Here is a 25443-nt window from a genome sequence, read left to right as displayed (position 1 = left end):
AGTTATGGAGAATGACAAATGAATTATTTTGGAGTACTGAATCTTTATTGGTCATTATTTAGTTATTTACACAACAAGCAGAAAAACGGAAATAAAACCAGGTTCTACTATTCAATGATACTATTTACAAATATTAATACATTGTAGTCATTTCCGTACTTTCTTGGATTGCCCTTGTTTTTGCTGCTTGGTGTACACAAATGGTTAAAAGTTAAAAGTCAGTGTAGTTTAATGGAAGTGGCCTTAATTAACAGTGACAAGACGTTATATTGTACAAATGCAGCAGTTAAAATTTTCATGGTAGAATTTCAAACTAGTCTTGTACCATGCACTTGGTTGCCAAATTATTTTCCCGAGTTGTTCAGTTCTCCACTCTACCGTAAACAAATTGTAGCTTTTAATATTTACATCAGTAATGCAATAATAACAAAGGAAAGCCTTAACCACTGAAATCCTAGCAGTACCTGGTAATCACTTTCTTACTTTTCTTTACCAGGTAATAAATATTATAATTTAATCAAACTAATTAGGAAATATCTAGGCAATCTCTTCTTGGACAAAAAAGGTTTTGACATAAAACAATTCTTACAAGGGAATTGTACATTGATGTTTGTATTAGAAGTGGCAAAGAGAATTTTCATTCTGAGCTTAACAATAAAATGCAGTAGTTGCTTCTAAGTACCATATTTACATGATCAGGTTTATTTTTTATTTATGTTCGAAGTAACAACTAATGAAAATCATCAACATTAATAATTAAAGTACTGTACTGTAGTTGAGCGAGTTTTGCAAGCACGGCTGTTTCTTTTACTACAGCATTTGTAAAAAGCTAGTCAAAGTTAACAGCTGTACATGCAAAAAGGCCAATAAGGCCATTGTGACATGCATAGTATTTTTATACAATGATCCATCGAGTCACTACAGAAACCCATAAGGGTTGAAACGTGTAACGCGCGCGCACAGCGTTTGAATATTCATTTTGCTAAGTACTATATTTGGAAACACAAACAATTTGTACGCGAATGCTTTATACACGTAATGACACACGCAACATAATTTTTGCTTTTGCGGTAAGTTGCTTGAATTTCGACCTAAACGCCGTAAATTTCTTACAGAAACTAAAGAAATTCATAAAGTGTATCGAAGCGAAGTTCTCCAGACTACCTCATGAAGATGAAAAAGGAGAATTTAAACAAATTTAACTTTATTTAACCAAGCTTGTTCAAAAACAAGATTACGCCATTGAACGCGAGCTAGCGCGCGCTGTGAATTTAATCCAAATATGGTACTTAGTGATTTTCGTGATTTTCCAAATAAGGTACTGTAAGCGAATGTGCAAACGCTTTGTACAATGCTAATTATAGGTAGTTACACGTTTCAACCCTTATGGGTTTTGGTCACTACCTGGAACCAGCAAGGGCATTCCCAGGGCAGGGTTCCAGAACCCCCCTTTTTAGTTTCAAATATTGTGAATAACAAGAATTGAGAATAGAATCCTTAAGAAAATCAAGAAAAGAGCAGAGGTAAAATGAGAACTGCCAGGTTCTTGAGGAATTCTACCTTCTAAACTTGACATACTTGGTTCTGAATGGCTGCAAAACAACCTTTCTAGAGTGACTTATTTTTGGACATGATGAAATGCTTCTTTTGAAAAAGGCTGAGGGCACCCCTTAAGGTGATAAGAAAAGTAACCTTTTCACACCTGTACATGTAACTCCTTATAGGCTTAATTTACTGAACCAATACACCAAGGAAAATTACAGCCTTGAAAACAAATTCTGTTTGCATTACACTATAACCAAAGCCTCGCTAACTGGCATATTGATGACAGCAGTGATAACAGGAATGCTTTTACCTTGATGTAGGACAAACACCTTGATCGAATCTGAAATACCCTTATCACTGATGCATTCAACAAGTGTTTCATAAGTGTACATTAGCCCTGGCACAAGCAGAGGAACAGTGATACAAGGCTTAGACAGAGCATACAATGAGTCATCAAACTGGAAGGTGATGAGAAGATTTGTTGATGGCACGCTGGATGAAATGTTCTGTAGGTTCACAGTCAGCTTGAAGGCTGGCCCAATACCATGAACATGCGCTGACAGCTTTAAGGGTTCGGTGGTTGAGGATGAAATCGGGTTCAAACTTTTTTGCAGCGCACTAACATACGCTCTTGCAGACATCAGCCGAAGCAGGTAAAGATCATGCTGGAACATTCTGTGCATGCTGCCAGCGCTGTCTCGCTCACGCAATGTCTGGTCAACAAAGAGCTTTGTTTTCTTGGGAACGTTGAGCTTGATGGATTGTGCAGGGGGTGGACCAGGAGTCAAATCTTTCCCTTCAAAGGTTGCAGTTCTCTTTAAGATCTTCACAAACAGACCTCCACCTTTTGTGATTAGAATCAAGGCACTGTCCTCCCGACCAAAGCGACCAAACTTCATAGCTGTGACCGCATCTGGCATTTTGATTGTATTGACGAGATACTTTTCTTTGTAAATTCTGACTTCACCATTGTTTAGGGCGACCATGACAGCCTTGAAGCCTCTTGCTTTGTGATCCATGAGACTCATGGTGATGATATTGGACGGGAGATACACAGTCCACAGCTTCTTTCCTTTAGTGGAATAACAAACCATTGTGTTATCCATACAGCCAACAATAATGCTCTTTCCAGTGCGCTCTAAACCAACTGCTTGGGCTCCTAACTCGATGCAAGCCTTGGCCATCTTGCTACCTCTCTTTAGCGTGTAAACCTTACCATCACGACAAGCAACGACAATGCGAAACTCAACATCAAACAAGCCATTAACTGAGATGAACACTGGCACGCTAGGAAGGCTCATCCTTGCCAGAACAGTGAAGGCTTCAGGATCAAGGACAAACACATCCTTACTCTCTGTGCCGATAACCAAGCAGCTAACAGCATCATCATCGGCCATGCTTTTCTTCATTGTTCCCATGCAAGTAATTACTGTCTGTCGTTTCAGTGGGGCATGTTTGTGGATGTTGGCAAAAGCCTCCACTTCTTCTGGCTCAAGGGAAAGCAACTTCAATGAGCGCACAGTCAGCAGACCCTCACTGCCTTCATTTTTCAAACTCTCCAACATCTCTCTGAGAACATGAATATCAATCTTGTCTTCTTTAGCCTGGTTCCAGAGATCTTGCTCCACAGCGTTAACCTCCAAAGGTGGCAGGGTGAACTTGAAATAAGGCCTCAAGTTCTTGTACACATAAATAAATGGACCAGATGCCACGGCTACAGCAGGGGTGCGAGGATCATTTGTATCCATGTAGAATGTTACCAGAGCTGTAGGAAGATCAATAATAGCACTCTCCATAAACAGGCTAGTACCCTTGAACACCTTCAGCTTCATGTCAAATGTTCCAGTACCCAGATCAGCCACAAGAAGCTTGTGGTCTGAGTCGGCATTCAGATCAGCTAAGGAAATTGAAGTGGAGAAGGTGTATAGGTTTGCGACTGGATCCTGGTGGGCATTGAGCCATAAACTCTTCTCTGGTGATTCTTCATCATCCCTACAGAATCAAATGAATATTAACTGAATGCGGCAGAATTTTATGTGATAATTATAATGCCTACCTTCTCCCTCCTTGTAACAATATCAATCCATTGTCAAGATGATAAAATTACTAATTTTAAAACACAAAACAACTTTTTAAGACATGTTTCGGCAGCTTATGCATCTTATTTGATTTAAATCGGGCTATAAATACCCAAGCTACAAATACAAAAATAGATTTTATTCTCAATAACGCGAAACGTCTTGTTGTTTCGTGTTTTTAAAATTAGTAATTTTATTGCTAACAAGATGATAAAATTATTCATGAGCATAGAGAAATAATTTTTAAGAAAGGGCTGCATTTCTTAATGCCCCAACAAACTCATCTATCTTTCTCTTGATTCTCCCGTCTCCCGTACTGGTTACCAAGTCTCCCGGATACAAGAAAGTGCGTTAATTATGTGTTTACAAGCTTACTTTGGCTGTTTGGGGAAAATTTAAAAATATTACACAGGTTTTCGTGGATAAATCAAAAGAGCTCTGGTTTTTTTGCCATTTTGGGGTTGGGCCGGAAGTATCATGGCAGTCTCTCCCGGATTTTGATTTTTAGGTTGGCATCTCTGCAAACTCTTTCATGTACATGCACATCCCATGTACAAAGCAATTATATTGTTTTATAGGAAAATTTATAATTCAGGCTTGAGAACACTTCTATATATACTGTGCATGTAATTTAAATGCAATCAAAGGAGGGGCCCTGGAATAAACCAACATCACATTAAAAGGCCTGGGTATTGGAATCATCCATAAAAAATGAGTTTTTAAAAAACCGATAATTAATTTTCTTGGATGAAGTCGAAAATAAACTGTTGCTAGGCGAAATCAAACAGTGACGCTTCGTCTTCAAAACCGTAATTTAAACTGTTTGAAACATTGGATATCATAAACAACTTGGTTTAGACTCTTCTTTCCAAAGATTTTCGAATGTAAAACCATTTACTTTCCTACATAACAATTAGAGAGAGCAAAAACATAAGCTTGAGATATAAAGATCATTGCAAAATTGGGGAAAAATCGATCGAAGTTACATGTAAGTCAGAGCATTTGCTTTTCATACCAATACAGAATTTATACGTTGACCCACTGGAATACCGTTATATTTATAAGGAAGAAAAGTACTTACTTGTGACCAGAATCCCCGTGAGAACTCATTTTTTTAAGGCGGAAATTATGAAATGCAGAAGAAAGGCCACAGAAATAATAAAACAGATTTGCAGCCGATTTACTTCAGTCCCAGGTAACTTTGCAAGCAGATTACATCCATCCCACAACCCTTTGCGATAAACCGCGTTTCTTCGAACGCCCTGGGAACGAGTTTCTACATTTCCGCTAAGCTTTGTCAGAATTACAGAGCATTTATTATTTAATTGTGCTGATCGCTTTATTTGACAACACTTTTTGAACTTCTCATTGGCAAGATGAAGGTAACAGCTACATTAGAAGGCGATCAGATATTTACACTCGACGTTAGTGACGATTTAGAGCTCGAGAACTTTAAAGCTCTCCTGGAATTCGAGTGTGGAGTTCAAGCGTCCCAAATTGTGATTTTTCACAATGGCGTTCCACTCGGCGATGATAAGAAGACTATGAATGGTTATGGGATTAAAGATGGCGATGTCCTATTGATACAACGTGCCTTGCGGTCCACGCAACCTCCAGCTCAGTCAAGAGGTTAGTTTTATATAATAAATATTTTGTGCAATTCAATGGTGAGACTTCAATGAGCTTATTTTTGTGGTTGTTAAAAACAACAAAAAAATCTTGAAGCTTATCGATCAACTAAACCAATGACTTGCACGAAAGGAATTTAAGATTTTAAGTTTGAATATTATGTCTTAGAGAAAGGTTAGCTTTACGATTTGCCCTTGAATGTAACAGTTTTGTCATTCAGAGAACCTTTATATCGAATCAAAAAGTCCATGCATTGATCGAATTAAAGACACGTGCAGCTTATAAAATGCTGACATCATCAATTCACTTAGTGACGATCATTGTTATTTTTATTTTATTCTTCATAATTTGTGTTTCTTTATAGTATGCACAGGTACACTGATAAACTTCAATAAAGAATTATTTGTTATGTTTTGTTGTGTTTTTGAATGGGCTACAGCTCATGAATAGCACAGACTTGTATCTCCTTTTTGTCAAATCGGTTGCTAAGCAACAGATTATAGTTGTGATGTCAAATACCGGTAATCATTATACAAAACTATACATTTTTATTTCATTTTTTTGTATTTCTTGTCCTTGTGTAGGAGCTGCTCCAATTGGCGGTTTAAACTGGGGTAGCATTCAAGTACCTAACAGCTCATCCCGTCCCCAATCAGCGCGCAATCAAGCAGCATCTGGACAACCAAGACAGTCACCAGTAGACCAAAACAGTCCTGAGTACATTAGAGACATGTTCCTGGCTGATCCACACCAACTTTCACTGCTCAAAGAAAGAAATCCAGAGCTCGCTGATGCACTGTTGAGTGGAAATTTACAACAATTTGCATCAGTGCTTCAGAGACAGAGGCAAGAAAGAGCCGATAGAGACATGCAGAGGATTCGTACCATGAATGCCGATCCCTTTGATCTTGAGGCCCAAAAACAAATTGCTGAGGAGATTCGCATGTCAAATGTCAATCAGAACATGGAAATAGCTATGGAGTACTCTCCAGAATCCTTTGGCAAGGTGGTCATGCTTTATATAAACTGTAAACTTGATGGACACCCTGTTAAAGCTTTTGTTGATTCAGGAGCGCAGATGACGTTCATGAGCGTAGCATGTGCTGAGAGGTGTCACATAATGCGGCTGCTGGACCAGCGGTGGGCAGGAATCGCTAAGGGTGTGGGGACACAGAAAATTGTTGGGCGTGTTCATGTGGCTCAGATCCAGATAGAGAATGACTTTTTGCCGTCTTCCTTTTCTGTTATGGAGGACCAGCCCATGGATCTAGTATTGGGGTTAGATATGCTTAAAAGGCATCAGGTGAGAATTTGAAAGGTTTAGTTACAAAAATTATTAGAAGCTAACAAAATTTGTATGAACCAATTAATATTTTGTGATCTTCAGATTTTACATAAAGGTACATTGTATCCAACTTTTTCTCGTTTCACTCTGCAGTGCTGCATTGATCTCAAGAACAATGTATTACGGATTGGTACTACTGGGACAGAAACACCCTTCCTAGCTGAGTCTGAACTGCCAATGACTGATCGTCTGGCGTTTAGTGAAGAAGGGGCGCAAATGGAAGTTGAGGACAAACAACTAGCTGAAATGGAAGACAAGGAACTGGCAGAAGCGATGGACCGATCAGTACAGGAGGCAGCTCAGGGAGCGTCTTCCTCCTCTTCAGCTCAATCGTTTCCATCGCAGTCCTCGTCAGGATCAGCTGTCTCTAGTTCCAGTTCCTCATCTGGGACGGGTGTGGCCAGCTTTCCAGAGGCTAGCATTCAGAGGATAGTTGATCTGGGATTCACAAGGGACCAAGCAATTTTAGAATTACAGAAAACAAATGGAAATGTTGATGTCGCTGCTGCTGCTTTGTTAGCGAGGTCACTTAAATTACCATCACAAACAAAAAGATGATGACATTGGAACATAGGCATTGTAACAGTTGTTTTTTTGTGGGATTGTTAAAATATTTTGAAATCCCTGTCAAAAAGTAGGTCTGACATTTAGGTTTCTGATATTTATCCAGTTGTGGTTATATTTGACAAGAAATTATTTTTATATTGGATTATTAGAAAGTATTAGTAATGCTTTGAAAAACTGACAGAGACAGATCTAGGTGCAGGAAACAAGAATAGGTGTTTGTCCAGTGTTGTAAAACCTTTGCAAGATTGTTAGATTGTTGGAGAAGTACACAAAGGTGTATGAAGTCAGTTTTTTTTTAATTCAACGACTTGGAATATAATTTTCTATTTGCACTTCTCAATTAAAGTTCCTGTTTATGAAATAAACCTTTGGTGTTGAGTGGTTTTACCAATTGTATCAGTCTTGAAATTCTCTTCACTTGTCTCTATACAAGTCCTACACACTATTTGGGAGAATCACAATAATCTATTTTTTCAATTGATATTGTGGGAAAACTATAATGGCCCCTTTGCAGCTTACATGTACATTCACATGCTAAAGAATGACACTTCGCTGGCAAGCAACCTACAAACCTGCTGGGACATCAGAAACAAAGCGACTTCAACCAGTCATGCTTGACTTTCTTTGTTTTGAATGTCCCAGAGTGCAGCTTTTCCTCCAGCAAGGCGGCAGGGCCCCATCTCTGATGGTTAATGAAATTTTTGACAAAACAGACTCATTGCATGCTCATTTCCATTCCACACAGGGAGTGTTGGGAGATTTAGGCCAACCAACTATTCCACACTGATGGTAAAATGCAAGAGCTATCTGTGTAGTTATCTGATACTGCGTAACCAAGTAACAGCTAATAAAATATTAGACACTCATAAGAAGGCCTTATTTGTGGACCTGTCGCCTGGGTACAGGGCAGTGCTTGGTATCTTTGGGGTAAAATGAAGCCCAAAATTCAGATGTCTTCCTCTGGTTGCACACTCCTGACAAAAAAAAAAGTCTTTTCTCAGGAGTGCATGACTAGAGGAAGCTGTCTGAAATTTAGACAACAGTTAAGCTTGAGTCAGTCTTGCCTGCAAATACAGCCGCCTCTCATCACTCCTGGCTGCTTTGGTGAATTGCAAAATGCCAGACTGGCCAGGAGTGATGAAAGGTGAGATGGTGTTACTGATTAAAATGGAATGTTGTTTCTTATAAAGTTAATATATAGATTTAGGCAGGCCTAAAAGCGGAGCTCCCCATTTATTTAATTTTCACTGGAGCTTACAATGTTTTCATTCTGGTGAATAAGCGGCCAATGTGGTTTATAGGTGCAAGACAATTTAACTGCCTGCGGTCAACAAAAATAATAATCTTAAAGCAGGGCAAATGTCATACTCATGCACGAATTGTTGAGTACAGTAATTCTTTTGCTGGTTTTGACCTGTTATGTTTCGAGGAGCTTGCTTCTTCCCTCCAATGTTCCCTCCAAAAATGCTTGAGCTGTAGGAACAGAATTTTCCACCAAAACCTTATGAATCGGCTTTGGCGGACTGATTTTTTTTCACCAATGGGTATACCTGAATGGGAGATTACATTTGTACCAAAGTACGAAATAAAAAAAAACTGTGATTAAGTCAGACAGTAAGCCTTTTACCGTGGTCTCATTTCAAAACTAAATGGTCAGTGATCACACTCTCTCCAAACACATAAGATAACACATTGGCTGTTTTGTGTTTTATAAACACCATTTTATTGAGGAACACAATGCACAATAGTTATTTCCCAAGCATAAAAAAAACAAACAAATAAAAAGAACTGTCTTAAAATGAAAAAAAATTCAACTTAACTCATTTGTACAGCTGTGAAAGTGGTATCCATAGCACCTATAAATATACACTGGAGGTTTAAGAGAAACTAAACTTTTTTGATCTGTTAGTTCTACAATTAAACGAACATGATTTTACCCATAACCAACTCAACGAGTTTAAAGGAAGTTCCTCATGGACAGCATTAAGGGTAAATGCTTCTGTTAGTCTTTTGTTTATGTAAAAGAGAAATAAAATACCTAACGTGCAATAATATTTTAAGTTGTTAATTCCAATTTTTAAACACTCTACAGGCTGAAAACTGTACATAATGAGTAACGACCATTTACAAATTTAATGATTACTAGCTCTAAATGGGAGTAAAAAAAATGAATTCCCTTGATGTTGCCACAAGTATCCTCATAGTAGAAACGCTATTTACAAATGGCTTTATTTCTAAACCTAGCATGCTTTTACTTTGTTACATCACAAGCTTTACTGCTTCACCTCACATTGTCTGGAGAACAAGACTGGTTGATATTTTCATGTAGATTACCCAAAGAATCTCTGTAAGTAATAAATTTATTATTCTCTGATCAAAAATTGCGTGATGACTAAGAAGCCATCGAGTCAGCCAGTTGCCATGATGATGCCACGCTGCTTGGCAACAAGCCTACCCTATAGCCCACAGGCTCGGAGTCACTTCTTAGAGATCTTATTCTGTTCAAACAAAAACAAGGTTTGTTCCCCATGACTGTACTAAACCACCCTTGCAATTGCACGACTCATCAGTGGGTTATGCGACTATAACAGTTATCACTTTGTGAACTGGAGAGTGAGAGTCAAGCTGCACATTAAATTACAAAAATATTTTTCATATCTCTGATTTCCTGTTTTAAATTATTTTATATTTATTTTAGCAGCCATTTTTTCACATTACAGCTATCCTAAGCACTAGTAAAAACAAACATTTTAGCCAAAGCAAATGTAAAAACATTACCAATATAATTTATGTACATTACCGTAACTATTAAAGAAACATGCATGCTGACCAATGAATTTGAAAATTGTTTAGTAAATGCAATATATATCACAAGATTTCTATATGCACAATGCCACAGTGAAACACACTATAACATTAAAACCTGTAGCCACAGATATATTTTTCAAACCTGAAAATTACTATTTGACTACATTATGAACACTCAAGCTTGCAGAACTATTAATTTTGTGCTTAGAACTCTTGTGATACATGTAACAAAAAAAATTCCGAAAGTAACGACCCTCCCAGAAGAAGCAAATGAGCACTAAAAAGCAGGGAAGGAGTTTCACAGTTGTTAGATTTCAAGTGATGGGGATTCAAGTGATGGGGATGATTGAATCGAGGCAAATTCATTTTCCCCGTATGAAACATAATAATTCCACCTCTGTCTCAAAGAAGGATGAAATAATTGTCCTAATGTCGACTGCTTATCAACAGACTGCGATAAATAAGCGACAGGCTTAGTTGAAATCGCCAAACTTGGAATTGCGCTTAAAAATTCAAATTTGCTCCGCAAGTTACGGCTTACGTTTGCAATTTTAAAACATACCCGGTAATTCCTAACTTAGCAATGAAACTAAGCCTGTCGCTTATTTCTCGCATTCTGTTGACGAACAGTCGAATACGGGGCAATTATTTTCTGTTTCTTTGAAACAAAGGTGGTACAACCTCGTTTTATACTGCAAAATGAAAACCGGAACTTGGCAACTTGCTCAGGCAAATTTGAATTGAAAGTTGCAAGTTGCAACGAGCAAACTGTCAATCAATATTGGAACATTGTGCCACAACATTGCAAAGTTCCCATCAAAAGAGCATCCGGTTTGACTGTAAGTAACAAGGGTGGCTACTTTTGGAATTTAACAGTAAATATGTTATAACTACTAATTTGAACAAGTTCATATTCAAAGACTATTTTAGATCAAGACGTTGCAACTACTGTCTTTAGAACTTTTTTTGAGTCGAAGCTATGAAAACAAGGGCTTCCCTGCAGGACCTGGGATGGTAACCACCTTTGTACTTATAGCGTACAAGATGATTCCACCTAGACTGTACACGGCTACTACGATAACAAGGGCTATGGCTGAAGATTTGTAAGAAGCCTTGAATCTAACTGGACCCATGATGCACAATAAAGCTATGCATATTGACAGGGTGAAGAAGATGGACACGGCAGTGTTAATGGCCAGGATCTGTCCAAACTTGGCAAACAGCTGAATTACTGTCAAGCATAAAGGTATTGATGCCACTATTGTTGTAATGGCTGAGCTTAGAATGGCAGTACCGATGTGCGACACAGCAGCCAATGTCCTCCAGCCACGGATTTCCTGTCAACACACAAAATATATGAAAATAGTCAATGTGAAACTCTTACCACCTCTTAGGGTAGGAGCCAAAAGAACAGAGCTAAAATTAAGCTAATTCTTGACTTGATTGCTGAGATCATATGTCCATCTCCAAAATCATACCAGCAGCAGATATACCGGAGGGGCCAGGGGCGCCCATGTCCCCTCCTTATTTCGGTTATAGACATTTTTTTAATGACTTCCCCTGCTAAAAATGTTTTGGGTGTACACCCAAAAAAAATGACCCTCCCCCCACCCCTAAGTTTAAGGTGTGGATCTGTCACGCAATGCATACTCTGATTAACCTCTTGACCAAACTAAAACTTTCTCTCTTAGATTGCTTAAGTTTGTCCCTCTCCCGGGGGGGGGGGGGGGGGGAAAGAACACTAAAAGAGACCAATCTGGATGTGGCTCCAGCCTTTCTTGACCCCTAAAGATACCAAGATTGCTTAAGTTTGTCCCTCTCCCGGGGGGGGGGGGAGACTCCCATATGAAACGGACGGGGATGCTCGTCGGAAATTTTGAAAAGAACCCCTAAAAGAGACCAATCTGGGTGTGGCTCCATCCTTTCTTGACCCCTAAAGATACCGAAAAACTAAGATTGGAGTTTATATTTGTAGATTTTTTCGTGTGTAACCCTAAACGAGACCATTATGGCTAAAAATATTGGCGTTTTGGGCGTTTTTTCCCGGAACACCCTAAGTGAGACCAAAAGTCCAAAATTTACACCCCTAAGCGAGACGAGGAGCATCCCCGTCACTTTCATATGCGAGTCCCCCCCTCTCTCTCTCCGTAGAGAGAGGCTGTAGGAAGAACTTTCTTTTTTAAATAATAATTATGCCAAACAAACCTTAGAAGAGTTGAGATTTGGTATGGACTTGCCAGCCATAATGTAACCTTCTACCAAATGGACACAGTAATCCACTGACGTACCAACCAGGATGGATAGAGAAATGGCTTCCACTGCTCCAAGCTGCCAAGAGGCCAGGTAAAATATCGCCACCACTGATGTTAAAACACCTTCAGAAAGAAACAACCTCAATAAGTAAAAGAAATCTCAAGAAATCATACAATTATTATTATTTTGCATCTTTTGAGGCCTTACCCGGTAATACAACCAAATCTATCATTGACACCCTACTAAGCCACGCCTTGAAATCCCTGAATTTTCAATACCATCAAAATTGTGAAAATTTTATGATGAAGCAAAATCTTATTGCATCACTGCAAGTTCTGCCACTGGAAATCTGTTAAATTTCCTTTAGCAGTTTCACAGCGATCTCTTTCATTGAGACACACACCATGTGATATATAACTAATCAAAAATCCCATGTCAATGAAAACAAAGGTTAATGAGTAGGCTGTACAGCATTTTGAATAGTCACACACTACAGTTTTGTTAAGACTTTGAAGATTCTAAAACCGTTTTATTGACTTAACAATGATTTCAAGTGACAGGGATGATAAAAGGATTTTTTTTTTTGGGGGGGGGGTTGACAGTTTCGATTCCTGGATTTTTTTGGTAGGAAAATTTGGCAAGTATTTTTTTGATTACATAAGGGATATTTGGGGGTATTATAACCATATTAAGAATTGGGGTAGTGCTTTGGCTGTGTAGCTCTGCAAATAAAGTACAAAAAAAAGTTATGCTGTTGATTTTTTCGGGTGTAAGTTTTTAATTAAGGGATTTATTGGGTTTTGTTGGAAGTCCCAAGGATTTTTTGGAGTCGATTTTTGCCCCCATTCGATCATCCCCTCACTTGAAATTTTGAGTACCCCCCCCCCCCCCTGTGGACAACATACCTAGTATAGTGATCATGACAATCAACGTGAGCAAAAAGTTTGCTGTAAAGATAGCAACAGAACCCAGACACAACAAGAGTGAGAATGCAATGCCATATATGGCACTGTTGATGGCAATCACTTCCATGAATGTCATCACCCATTCTGAGCTGGATTGGAAGGCTGTCTGAAAACCCTTGGGAAAAGATCCAGTGCTCAGTTGTTCCTTTATAAATGCATCCCATTTTTCAAAATCCTCCACTTTTTCTTCAGATGACTTGCCCATGAAAACAGTCTGCAGGAAAGAACAGAGAAATCAAATTATTTACGCAATGCTCAAAACTTGGACGAGAGGAAAGATGCTGACATAGACTACGAGCAGTCCCTATTTCTTTTCTCGCTTTTCGCCTCGCCCCGTCTCCATTTTTTCACGCGGTCATTTATTTTTTCGCTTCACGCTCAACGGGCTGGGACTGCTCGTAGTCTAATGCTGACAATGTTTGGGCCAGAAACGAAACAAAATTCATTGACAAAATTAATTGTCCCCCAGGGTGGGAGGGAGGATACAAGATTAGACTAACGGCGAGCACAAGGAATATGAAATCCGAGCCTGTGAAGTATTGAACTTATGCATCGCAACTGACAATAATTAACTAGTTTTGGCTAACGCCTACAACAGTCAAATTAACAGTAGCTTGCCAGAATTATTCTGGGTATGAAACTGGAGTCTTCCTCAATATTCTTATGTTTTGAGTAGCTTGATTCAGCCTCTCCCAGGGACACAACCAGAAAAAGACTAATAACGAAGTCCTATTTTAACTTTTTGCGTTTATACCGTCTGGCAACTAAACTACCGTCAAAACCCGCAGATAAGCCGCACCTTTTTTCCAAAAATTATCGCTCCAAATCGGGGGTGCGGCTTATCTGTGGGAACATTCGGGCGTTTTTTTTTTATTTTATATTTTTTTTTGCGGGTGGGGCTTGTCCTGGGGTTTTTTTTTTTTTTTCTCTATTTTATTTTTTTTTTTTTTCATTTTCCCTACTTAAGACTCTTTTAATTTCAAGGGCCTGCCATAGGCCGTTCTTCAAAATTGATTTTTCCCCCTTGGCATCCTATAATTATATAATATATTTTTCCATTATTATGGTAATTGTGGAATAATCACACTAAAAGTATAATTCATTTCAATAACATATAGGATGCCAAGGGGGGCAAAATCAATATGGTCACCGTATCTGTAAAACGGCCCTTGCCTGATCTACTTACTGATTCAAATGCCATCTTCATCCAGTAGGTATAATTCCCAAGACTTTTGTCTTTTGACGGCATTTTCATCAGCTTGGCACGTGATTTCCCTCCCATGCTGAACGTTGGTGCAGGTATTTGTAAACAGTCTTTGTTCCAATCATCATGACGGTTCTGCTCGACGTTAATGTAGCTGTCCAATATCCAAGCTGGGAAGCAATCTGCTCCTCCTACTTGAACCAGGTCCTTGTTCTCACTCAGTGCTTTGCACAGTCGACAACTGTACTTAAGAAAAGTAGTCCAGCTTTTCAATAAGAGTTTTGTGAACTCCTTGTCTGGAACAACATCACCCTGCCATAGAAAAGACTCTTTTTATTATATGCGTACTGAGCTTTACCCACTGAAATGCCACAAAATACCGTAAAAACCCGCAGATAAGCTGCACCTTTTCTTCCAAAAATCTTCACTCAAAATCAAGGGTGTGGCTTATCTGTGGGAACATTTGGAAAAGGTGCTGAAAATTTTCGAGAATTGACACTTTTATGGGAAAGTATGCAAATTAACATTTCATAAAACTACAAGGTCCCGAGTATTTGTCATTGCTTTTGCAAGTCTGACAGCCCCTAAAAGCTGTTTGCAGTGTCGATGATGGCCTACATTTTCAACAGTATAAATATTTATAAACCACGAGCAAGAAAATACCACAAGTATTTGCATGGTTAATACAGATTATGGCCTACTGTTTCTTCCCCGTTTAGCACTTTAATGGCAGATTAGCCGAACTGATTACGAAAAATATCTTGATGCAACGAGTTTATCTCCAATAGATGGCTCCCAAACCTCTTTTTATCGATACAATAGCAAAGAAAAGCGATCGCCTCCATCTTGTTTTGCTTGTTCGTTCCCGCCCTGTCCCATTTTCGCGTCCAATCGAATGCCTGGTTACTAAGCTACGAACGTTCTGCAAAGGCACGTTTTTTGTTGTCGCACAAAACTCCATGGAAAAACTGTGTTTAATAAAGAAATACCTGTCAACAAATTTCAGAAAAAGATCAACCGTACGTCAAAGTTGGTGTTCATTATGTTAAAGAGCTGAAATTGTGGGTAACACTGAAATATTTCCATTTCAATGTATAGCGAGTTTACGTTCGATGAAGAAGACTCCTGAACACTCAATTTTGGACTTTCTTTAATTTACTTTATTAAAAAACGTTTTTTCCAAAATTTGAGTTGCCAAATTCAGGGAACGGCTCCTCTGCTGGTGCGGCTTATCTGCGAGTGTTTACGGTAAATTTTTGTTGGCAAACCGATGTTAGCCAATAAAATGGCACATATCACTTTTTCACTTGAAAAATAATAATGATACGTCCAATCAGAAGACAAGTTTTGTTGTCAGTATTTTAATTACCTTTTCCTCGATAACATGCTCTCGTGTTATCCCGCTACGATCGATTTTCTCCAAACCAAATATCACGTAGACAGTGGATGATGAATCCACGATGGGTTTTGCAATAGCATTGCAGGGTTCAGGGCACGGAGGAGGGATTAATGTCGCATTTGGCAAAACTGTGGGATCAACAACATTCTCAGAACCACCTGGCATTGACCATAAGAAGTAACATGTTAGTAAAGATGCTTAAAAACACAGATGCTGAACTTATTGTTAATAATAATATATAGAAACCAAAAGACAGCTATTACTGAAACCTAGAAACAGCAGGAGGAGGGCCACAAAACATGCATCAAGTCCATGGGATGCACTTGGCAGTAGTTAGAACCATTGGCCGGAGACAAGAACTTCAAGGTGGAAGGGTTTCTTCTATACCCATGCTCTGACTTGGAGTGGACAGGCCTTAGTAATTAAGTAGTAATTCCTGAGACTCTAGTGGGTCTACAGCTTGGAGTTTCAAGCTTTAGAAAATGGAAGCTGAATGTTTTGTCCGTACATTCCAATTGGCCTAGCTGCACATTCACAGCGAAATTACAAACTTATTGCTAACCCGAGGTGGCCTCCCCCATAAGCCTTGTGGTTTCTTGGAGGTCTCCTCGCCCTATCTTTTTAAGTTATTTTTTAATTTGTATGTTTAATTCTGAAGTGGCAAATAAATGATGATGATGATGATGATTCTTGGATTCTTGTGCTTTTGGTTCAGTGTCACACAAGTTGGGTTTCACTGTTCATGCCCAATCAGTGCTGTAGGAACTAAACACTTTTAACTCCATTATGTGGGTTGAGTTTGTTGTTGGTTCTCATCCTTGCTCTGAGGGTTTTTCTCTGGATTCTCCGGTTTTCCTCCCTCTGCACAAACCCAACACTGCAAAATTCTAATCGATTGGGAACAGTGAACAAAGAGCCACCCTGTGTAAGTGCCACTGCAAATTCCCATTTTTTTTTTTTTTACTGATAGAAACCTCATTCTTAACAGTCTGATTGTAACTCATACCTGTTTTGAGGCTTTGGTGTTGCAGGTGCTGGCTTTTCAGTCTTTGGTTGATCTGTGACAAAAGAAACTATAAATAACTAAAAACAATTTAACAAAACCATTTTAATTAAAAAATAAGCAACTTTTAGCGGGAGATGCAGCAGCCTTATAGTTGGTGTGCTGGATTCTGTCTTGTGCAGCCTGGGTTACTAGCCTAAGGGTTATCTAGAGTTAACAAAAACTTCCAAAACGTAGGCACTAAGAGATTGAAGTAAACACTTACTTGGTTTCTGGGTTGCAGGTTTAGTTGGTTTCTTTGTGCTCTTGGTCTTAGGTCTACAAGAAACAGGGAAAAAAATAATCAAATTGTTAGAAAGAAGACAGGGCAAAAAATGAAGAAACTATTTTTGCTCTTAGGCCTAACACTTAAAATGTTAGCTTAACAAAAATTAATTTGCTGTTGCAACAGTTAATTAATAACCTTTTTCGACTTCAAGTTGTTAATCAACTAAGTGATATACTTGCCCACTAGTACGGCACAACATTTTTTTAAGAAACTACCGGTAATTGCTTGGTTCATCTTACTAGACAGTCACCTAACTTAAAGGAAACCTCTGCTCTTGAGACCAGTCGATGTTGAGTTGTTTGAAATAATGCCTAAATTACAAATTTTACCAGACAAGGGAGACGTAAGCATTAAATTACAATCATATACGGAAAAGATAATGGCTTTTAAATTTCCTGCGCAGCGCTAATTTGGAATATTATTTATGACGTCAGTGAGTAGCCCAGTTGTTTCCCACAAAAAAAAACACTGCTTCCTAACAATAGACGCAATGCACTGACGCAATAAATCTCAAATGGCAGCACACAGGAAATTTTAAAGCACAAAAATTGACAAATTGAATTCAGCATTTAAAATAAATATGCGAATAAATAACCCCCACGACTTTTAATAACCCAAACAGTTAAAGGCTGTGGTAAACTTAATATTTTGGCCAGAACTGTTTTACAGCTGAGGTTCCCTTTAACATAGGCAGTCACTACACTATACAAAGTCATTATACAATAGGCAGTCATTGCACTAAAGCAGTCGTCACAAAAATTTATATACAGTCACTATAAACAGTACTTAATCTCACTAGAAACATGACTTACTTTAAAGTGGATGTCTTTTTTGCAGGTCGTGTCGGAAAATGTGTATTCTTGTTCTTTTTAGTAGTTGTCTTTGTTGTTGTAGGAGGTGTAGCTTTAGGAGTTTTCCCAGGCTGTAGAATGTTGGTCTTCTGGTGTGACCCTGACTGTTCTGCAGTTGCAGGAGATGGCGTTGACGAAGATGTTGACGTCTTCAGGCCATTGGATTCTTTGGCTTTTGTCGTAGGTGTTGTATGGGTCGTAGGGCCATCAATAAAATTTGACTGAATGCTATTTCCAATCAGTTCTGGGGCTACATTTTTGAGGTTTAACTTGTCACTGCTCATGTTGTACTTCAAATCCAGAAGCTGCTGTAGATTGGTGCTTTCCTTGAAGAATGCAGGTGGTTTAGTAGATGGTTGGATTTGCACGTCCAAAGCTATGGACCCCACAAGAACGAGGAGAAAAACTGCCAGGACAACAAAACGAAACTTTTGTATTGGAACACCTAGCCAGTGATACATAAAGCTCTGCAGTCCACAGCTTAAATGGCAGCCCTTGTTATGCTGGCCTTGCTGGAATACTGCAGGTCTTGCATGTAGAGATCGGTTACGCATCAGAGGCACTCCTTGATCGAATGTGCCGTTCGGGTCATCATACATTGCCAAGTCACTGTCACTGGAACTTGGGGATGGATTTTGTGAGGTGGGAGGGCTGCTGTCTAGTTGAACAAGAAGTGAGTCATCGTCATCCTGCACTGGCCTCCTTGTGGAAAGTTCCAGCACCTCTGATGACGACGAGGTTGACGACTGATGTTGAGTATGGTTCCTGTCATTTCCTGATAGAAACTGAACAATGTCATCTGTAAAATAGAGTGTATTGGAATTAATAAAATTGTAAGCTTTAAGTCCTTACATCTGGAAGTAGACATTAAGTGGGCAGGGATGCTAGAGGACCTGCAAGTGAGGGGAGGCCTTTTGCCTGGGGGTCACTGGTCCAGTGATGTATGTGAGGCCTGTCAGTGGCACATAAGGAACTCACAACAATTCTTGCAAAGAGTATGTGACTTGCTCCTGGGATAAATGGAATCATACTTGGACTAACCTTCCGACCTTGTCTTGTCCAACACCTTAGTAGTGAGTAGGGGTTGTCAAAGAACTCACAGTGTTCTTTGAAATGAGTAGGGGATTCCTTAGTCTTAGTAGACAATATTGTTTCTTTCAATGGATGGGGAAAACGACAATGATCGATCATAGGTCAAATGTTGAGCCAAAGATGCCTTCTCAAGCTTCAGTTTGATCCCATACACACAAGCTAGGGATGTAGCAAAGAATTTCACTAGCTAAAAGAAAGCTTATGACTAAATCAAGCTGGCTGACCTTGTTATAGGCTGTTTAGTGCATTCTTAGCTACATCCCTGATGTTCATCCCGTAACTGAAGAGTAAATTTTAATGGGAATACTCACCAGGTAGACCAGAACCTCCACTGGTAAAGACACAACTTATTGCCCCCAAAAATCTTGCTTCCCATTTGGCAATGTAACGCTGCCACAGATTAAGAGCAGGAGGGATGGTACAGAACACAGTTAACCAACAACTGCCTACTATCAGTGCCATAAACAGGCCAAAATCATGAATTGCCGGCATCTGTAGGGAAAAATCATCAATAACATTTTTAGTAACAACAGCAATGTTGGGTAAGAGTTTTCAAGCCTTGTGGTCCCTATATGCTAGTGCTTTTCCAGTGATTACCATTAAATGTCGTAAGGGGTTTTGGTTGCGCTTATAACAGGGGAAGCCTTATATTAAGAGGAGCATGTCCATCTTAGAAAGGACAAATCTAACCTTGAAGAATCAATTTCACACATTTTTTTTAAATTTACCTCAATAATGCACTTTATCTACTGGTTCCAGTTGTTCAAAAGATAGATAAGGCTATCCACTGTAAAACTCACTCTAAACACTTATTCACTGGAAAGCAATTTATCAAGTGGATAGAGTTATCCACCCTTTGTACAACTGGGCGCCGTGGAATATATTTTTGTCTAAATATCTCACCTGAGAAAGACAGTTAGCGGCAAATGCTGCACATGTAGTAAATGATGTAAAGAATGTTGCTTTCCCGGCAGTGCATATAGTGTGAGCCATGCGAGCTTCCAGACTTCTTGCACTGTGTGCTTGACGGAAAGTGTTTATGAAGACAAACACATCGTCCACCCCAATACCAATAATGATGAAAAATGAAATTCCACTAAGAATCCCCAGACTCTTGATCTGGAATACGATGCGGAAAAGGTAGTAAGCCAAGCACAGAGGTGTCAAAATACTGATGATTCCAAACAAGGTCAGGTAAAGGGAGAACCTTGTGAAAATCAACACAAATGCTCCAACAAAGGCAATGGTGTAGAACGTCAGTCCGATATCTGCCCACAGTGTTTTATTCACCTCGTAGTCAAAGACGGTGCTTCCACCGTACAGTAGTCGCACTTTGCTGTTGACACAAACAGAAATAAACGTTAACTTACACAACTCTTTGGGAAGCACAGTGGGCTGATGGTTAGCATGCTAGACTCCAGGGCCGGGTTGTTCGAAACGCGATTAACGCTAACCCAGGATTAAAAGATTATCGAGGTTTTAATTTCTCGTGTTTTAAAAGGTTTTCCATAGCTTATGTTTGTGAAGTTTGAGATTAGTCCACGTCAAAACTGGAGGACAGAAAATATTAACAGAAAACTTCAATGAAATGTTGTAAAACTAAAATCAAATTTCACGCTAATCCTAGATTAGCTTAATCGTGCTTTGAACAACCGGGCCCAGAAAAAAAGCCGTCTGGGTTTGAGCCCTGGCAATGGCCATTGCATTGTGTTCTTGGGCAAGACACTTTATTCTCACAGTGCCTCTCACCACCTGAGTGTGTAAATGGATACCAACAAATTTATTGCTGGGGGGTAACCCTGTGATGGACTAGTATCCCATCCAGGAGGGAATAGAAATACCGTATTTTCTCAGATAAACGCCCCCGGCGTTTATTTCGGGGGCGTTTATTTCAAACTTGGCTTTGTGGACCCGGTGTTTATTTGAAGCCGGCGTTTAATCGGGACCCGGCGTTTATTAACGGACTGCAATTTTCTGCCAATTTTTCAGATTGATTTATTGTTACCGATCATTGAGACCAAGGGGCAGTTTGTCAAGGCGGGACGATTTTTCTCTTCGTTCTGCCCCGAAAAAGTGTCCCTGGGTATCCAAAGGTGATTATTTCCCAAAGATACATTATTACGGATTGAATAGTTTATGTTGCAATCAAGATTTGTGACAAACAAAATATATATTTACTTGTTAGCTTGACCTCAAATAAAACGCCGGGACCTCGAATAAACTCCCCCGGCGTTTATTTAAAAACTAGCAATTTTGACCCGGCGTTTATACGAGGCCGGTGTTTAATCGGGGTCTGGCGTTTAATCGAGAAAATACGGTACTCCTATTCCCTTCATGTTATTAAAACCGGGATATGCTCTGGCCTGATGGGCCACTTGGCTTGAACACGCTGAATTCACCTTACACAACAGTGAACTCTTTAGCTTACAAATGGGTTACTTATAAGACGGTTTGTTTTAACCAGATTAGCCCCTCAGTAATTAACCCATGATTCTGTACATGCATTTGAACTAGACAGTGTCTAATTCTTTAACAGCACCTACACTTGCAGATCTGTGTCTAATTTGTATGTTTATTTTCCTTATTTACCGTAGTTTAAACCATTCATATAATTAACTGACAGAGAAAAATAAGATGTAGTGCTCATCATGTCACGAGCACGGGACAAAGAAAAAATGTAAGCCCCCAACAGAAATCAAACCCATGACCTCCAAAACACCGGATTGGAGCTCTATCCGCTGAGCTACGGAGAGACTCGTTGTGAGCAAGGCCATTTACTATGTGCATATGAGACACACATAACAGACAGAAAGTCAATCACGTAAATACATCTTATTATCCAAGTGTGAGGGCCATTCTGGAAGAATATCGGCCTGAGGTCTTAACAGTACTGACTGAGCACAGTGAGGTCTATACAGAAAAACTTGTCCAAGGGCCAATATTCTCCCTGTAGTTTTCCATGCAAGTCAAATTTAGGGACAGAACCCTGTTCAATAATTACGAAATATTGGACTGGCAATGAAGAAATCTGATTGGTAGATTTTACCCATTAGACCTCTAACTATCTTAGTTGTGTAACAATTATGTTTATACACTGCCTTTCTGAGTCTCCGAACTCTTGGAAAAATTTGATTGTTTCAACAATATCAACAACCACCTCCATCTGTTTTCAGCTTTTGTTTTCTGTCAAGAAACACACTTGACATAGCTGTCAAAATTTGCATATTTACACACAATTAGTTTAAAAAGAATATTTGATGTTCTGCTTTTATTCTGCTTGTGTTGGCAAAAATAAAAACATAATTGGCTAAGCCACTGATCTTGAAAACGATTTCCAAAAATTTACATTCAAATTAAAAGTTGTGGATGCCAAAAGCAGTGTGTAGCCCACATGATTGGAAATCTACATGAAATCAACATTAAATTTTGGCACCTGTGCTAATATATGCTCAAGATTTTTCAGAAAACAATAAAAATATCGCACGGAAACAACGCATTTTCATGCTTCACAGATTTGTTGATCGTGACGAAGCATTTTCATCTTATCACCGACAATAACATGAGTCATACATGTATACTGTACAAAATTGTTAATTTGCCGTGAGATAAAAATATCTCGACTTTTACCTAACTTTCGATCGGCCTAATCTTGATCGTTTAATTTGCCAAATACCCGCCTAAATGTTCTCAAAATCCCGCGAAGAACATAACAATTTTTTATCTCGAAAAGCCCCAAGTGTCCCGCAACTTAACATGAAATTTAAGTATTGGTTTAAAAGCTAAAGGGCTTTTGTTTACATTCAACAAAAGGGATTTTAAGCTGAATGCATAAGAAATGGTCTGAAAAATTATTGTACAGAAGATGTCAGTTTATGCATGATTACATAATATACTCACTTTGTTGACAATTTCTTTAACCCCTCGACATACTTCACCAGATAATTTTTGAACTTTTTATTCTGTGCACTTCGGCTACCTCCAGACTTTAATGGGTAACCAAACTTCACTTCAGCACGAAGGAATCTACTCTTCTGATTATCTTTCGAAAACGACCCATCCACAAACCAGTAGGTAAACGGTTTAGTCAGGAGTAACTGCAGACCCTGTTTTATACTTTCTTCCGTGAGATTCAGCTGCCTCGCTCCGCCATAACTCATTCCTTGTCCGTCGTAAATTCTCACCTTCGGGGTAACAGAAGGGAAGAAAAAGTCAACCAGAGAGATCGGAGGGGTACAGCCTTCTTTAAGGAAAGGATCGATCTTCGCAACTTCCCATTTCCAACAATAGTCGGTGAAGCCTTCTTGGTTCATGAGACTTAGCTCGATTTGATGAATGCTTTCGAGTCGCTCTTTCGTGAAGATGTTCAGATCGTCGTCTCCAATGGCAAGGTAAACAAGCTCTAAGGTCCATGCGGCGCTCTTTTGATAATGTGGACCTGTTTTCTTCTTTGTCGGCTTGGAAGCTGATCGTTTAGATCTTGTCGTTGGAATCCCCTTAACTTCATTCGAGAGCTTTGATGCAACCGAAATCATATCTTCCCTTTGAGAGCTTATATGTCCCGGAATTTCAAAGGACTCTAAAGATTTGTCGATAACCAAAACTTCGCTCCGCTCTTTGTAATCGTTATGAAGTACATAATAACCAAGGAGGACAGGAACTGCAATGGCAACTATTAAAATCACCAAAGATGTTACAGGGTGAACGTAGAGTTTCATAAGGTCATTGTTTCTAGATCTGTAGGGTATTCTTTGAACTACAGCTCGAATTCCAGTGCTACTGCGAGAGAAAAACGCCCGAAAGGACGTAAAACTAGACTTCGGCTGGTGGAAAGATAACGATGGCTCTGTTAACGCTGGATCTACCATTAAACTATCATCAGCAAGTCTAAAATTTTCGCTATCATCCCCAAAGCAAAGCTTGGAAAAGTCGTCGCTTTCTTTTCGCGAATGTCCTGCTTGCATGATGCTTTATATGGAGTGCGAATTACTTGGTTCCTCGGGTCTGAAACTCCGCTAAAAGCCACTCAAAACTAACATAAATGGACTCCAAAGCTGAACGATGTTCAATAGGTCCTCAGCATAATTCTTTTTGCATAAAGCATCACGAAAACTCAAGCTGCCTTCGGCTTCAACTTCTGTCTGATCGCTTCGATATCTCTAAAGCCGGGACTTTTTGTTATGAACGGCTGGTCACGTGACGTTATTTATTTTGTTCGCGTGATGACATATGGCTAAAGTTTCATCGGCGGCAAAGAAATTATGAAAATCCCGCAAGGTTTGGCTAAAAATAATCATTTTCCAGCTTGACAAAGAAATCTTGACGGTATTCAATATAGAATTTCAAAGATGAACCAACATCGCTATTGTTTCGCAGAGAAACAATTTTTCAATTATTGTCACGAAAGCGAATGATTTTTGTACATGGTAGATAGCGCATGCTGAAAGAAGACAAAGATTCTTTCAACTTCCCTTTGTTGTCATTTGAAAGGAAGAACAGACGATTTTGGTGTGGCCATCCGGTGAAATATCAAAAGTCTTTTGTCGTGCGTTTTTAAATTGAAATTTCTTTAATACGTACTGGAGCAATATGAGATTTTTGTTCAGAATATAAAATTCCCAAAGGAAAGATTTGGGTTATTATTTATAGCAAAATTGCAAACGACTATGTATAAAAAAAAAACTATCTTTGTTTTAGAGCGTGTTTTTTTAGTTGAAATGAAAGAAACTCTTAAGTTAAAACTTTTAATCAATTTTGAATCATGAACTTGAAAAAAGTCAAAGTAAATGCGAATTTTTTCGTGTTTTACGCTTCACTTTTCTTGCGGAAAAACTCTTCAAATAGCCAACAAACCAGCTAACAAAAATGATAAATAAAAGAAAGGAAACAAATCAAACAAAAGAAAAATTTTGAAGCACGCAAGCTGCTCAAACGAAACGATCATGTTTCCCAACCTTCGTGCAAAATACCAGAATGCACTTCGCTCTTCGTGTAAACACTTCCTGATCTGCTCAAACGAAACATTTCACATCTTTATCTTTACTGCAATTTCGATATCGCCACGAATTTTACTTTTTCTTTCCCGTGCAAATCAAAACATTCTCATATCAAAGGTTTCGCACCGCGACTCTTTCTAAACCGAGGAAAAATGCAACGTTGAAAGTCGACTCTTCCAAATAAAAGGCGGAAGTGCTGATCGAGTGCGGAAGTGGGATTTCACACAGACGGGAACTTAAACCGACAAATATTTAAGTTAAAAAACAAACGTTTGCCCAACCTTAATGGAAAGCTTATTACTTAATTCCGTTGCGTAGTCATTGGTAAGGAAATCAGAGGCACCACATCACAAAGTGGAGGTACCGTATTTACTCGAAAAAGC

General features: G+C 39.0%; 3 protein-coding genes across 3 annotated transcripts; 1 reads left to right on the top strand and 2 right to left on the bottom strand.

The window, feature by feature from the left end:
* Positions 1 to 102: 102 nt before the first annotated feature.
* On the bottom strand, positions 103 to 4884 carry LOC144657632 (BBSome complex member BBS1-like). The gene is made up of 2 exons (XM_078517987.1): positions 4705 to 4884; positions 103 to 3537 (listed from the first exon to the last, which is right to left on the bottom strand). Exons 1-2 carry the CDS (start codon positions 4731 to 4733, stop codon positions 1788 to 1790), a joined length of 1779 nt encoding a protein of 592 aa, XP_078374113.1. The 5' UTR covers positions 4734 to 4884; the 3' UTR covers positions 103 to 1787.
* On the top strand, positions 4849 to 7551 carry LOC144657635 (protein DDI1 homolog 2-like). Its single transcript, XM_078517988.1, has 3 exons — positions 4849 to 5252; positions 5837 to 6555; positions 6691 to 7551. Exons 1-3 carry the CDS (start codon positions 5000 to 5002, stop codon positions 7153 to 7155), a joined length of 1437 nt encoding a protein of 478 aa, XP_078374114.1. The 5' UTR covers positions 4849 to 4999; the 3' UTR covers positions 7156 to 7551.
* Positions 7552 to 8856: 1305 nt separating this feature from the next.
* Positions 8857 to 24293, bottom strand: LOC144658072 (protein dispatched homolog 3-like). The gene is made up of 11 exons (XM_078518393.1): positions 22965 to 24293; positions 19971 to 20403; positions 19379 to 19559; positions 17937 to 18774; positions 17062 to 17114; positions 16777 to 16851; positions 15764 to 15990; positions 14377 to 14706; positions 13131 to 13404; positions 12178 to 12347; positions 8857 to 11309 (listed from the first exon to the last, which is right to left on the bottom strand). The coding sequence occupies exons 1-11, from the start codon at positions 24026 to 24028 to the stop codon at positions 10950 to 10952; spliced, it is 4005 nt and encodes a 1334-aa protein (XP_078374519.1). The 5' UTR covers positions 24029 to 24293; the 3' UTR covers positions 8857 to 10949.
* Between the last annotated feature and the right edge of the window lie 1150 nt (positions 24294 to 25443).

The sequence above is a fragment of the Oculina patagonica genome, chromosome 6, assembly GCF_052425735.1.
Source record: "Oculina patagonica isolate OP01 chromosome 6, crgOcupat, whole genome shotgun sequence".
Taxonomy (NCBI): domain Eukaryota; kingdom Metazoa; phylum Cnidaria; class Anthozoa; order Scleractinia; family Oculinidae; genus Oculina; species Oculina patagonica.
This window is presented reverse-complemented; position numbering and strand designations above follow the sequence as displayed.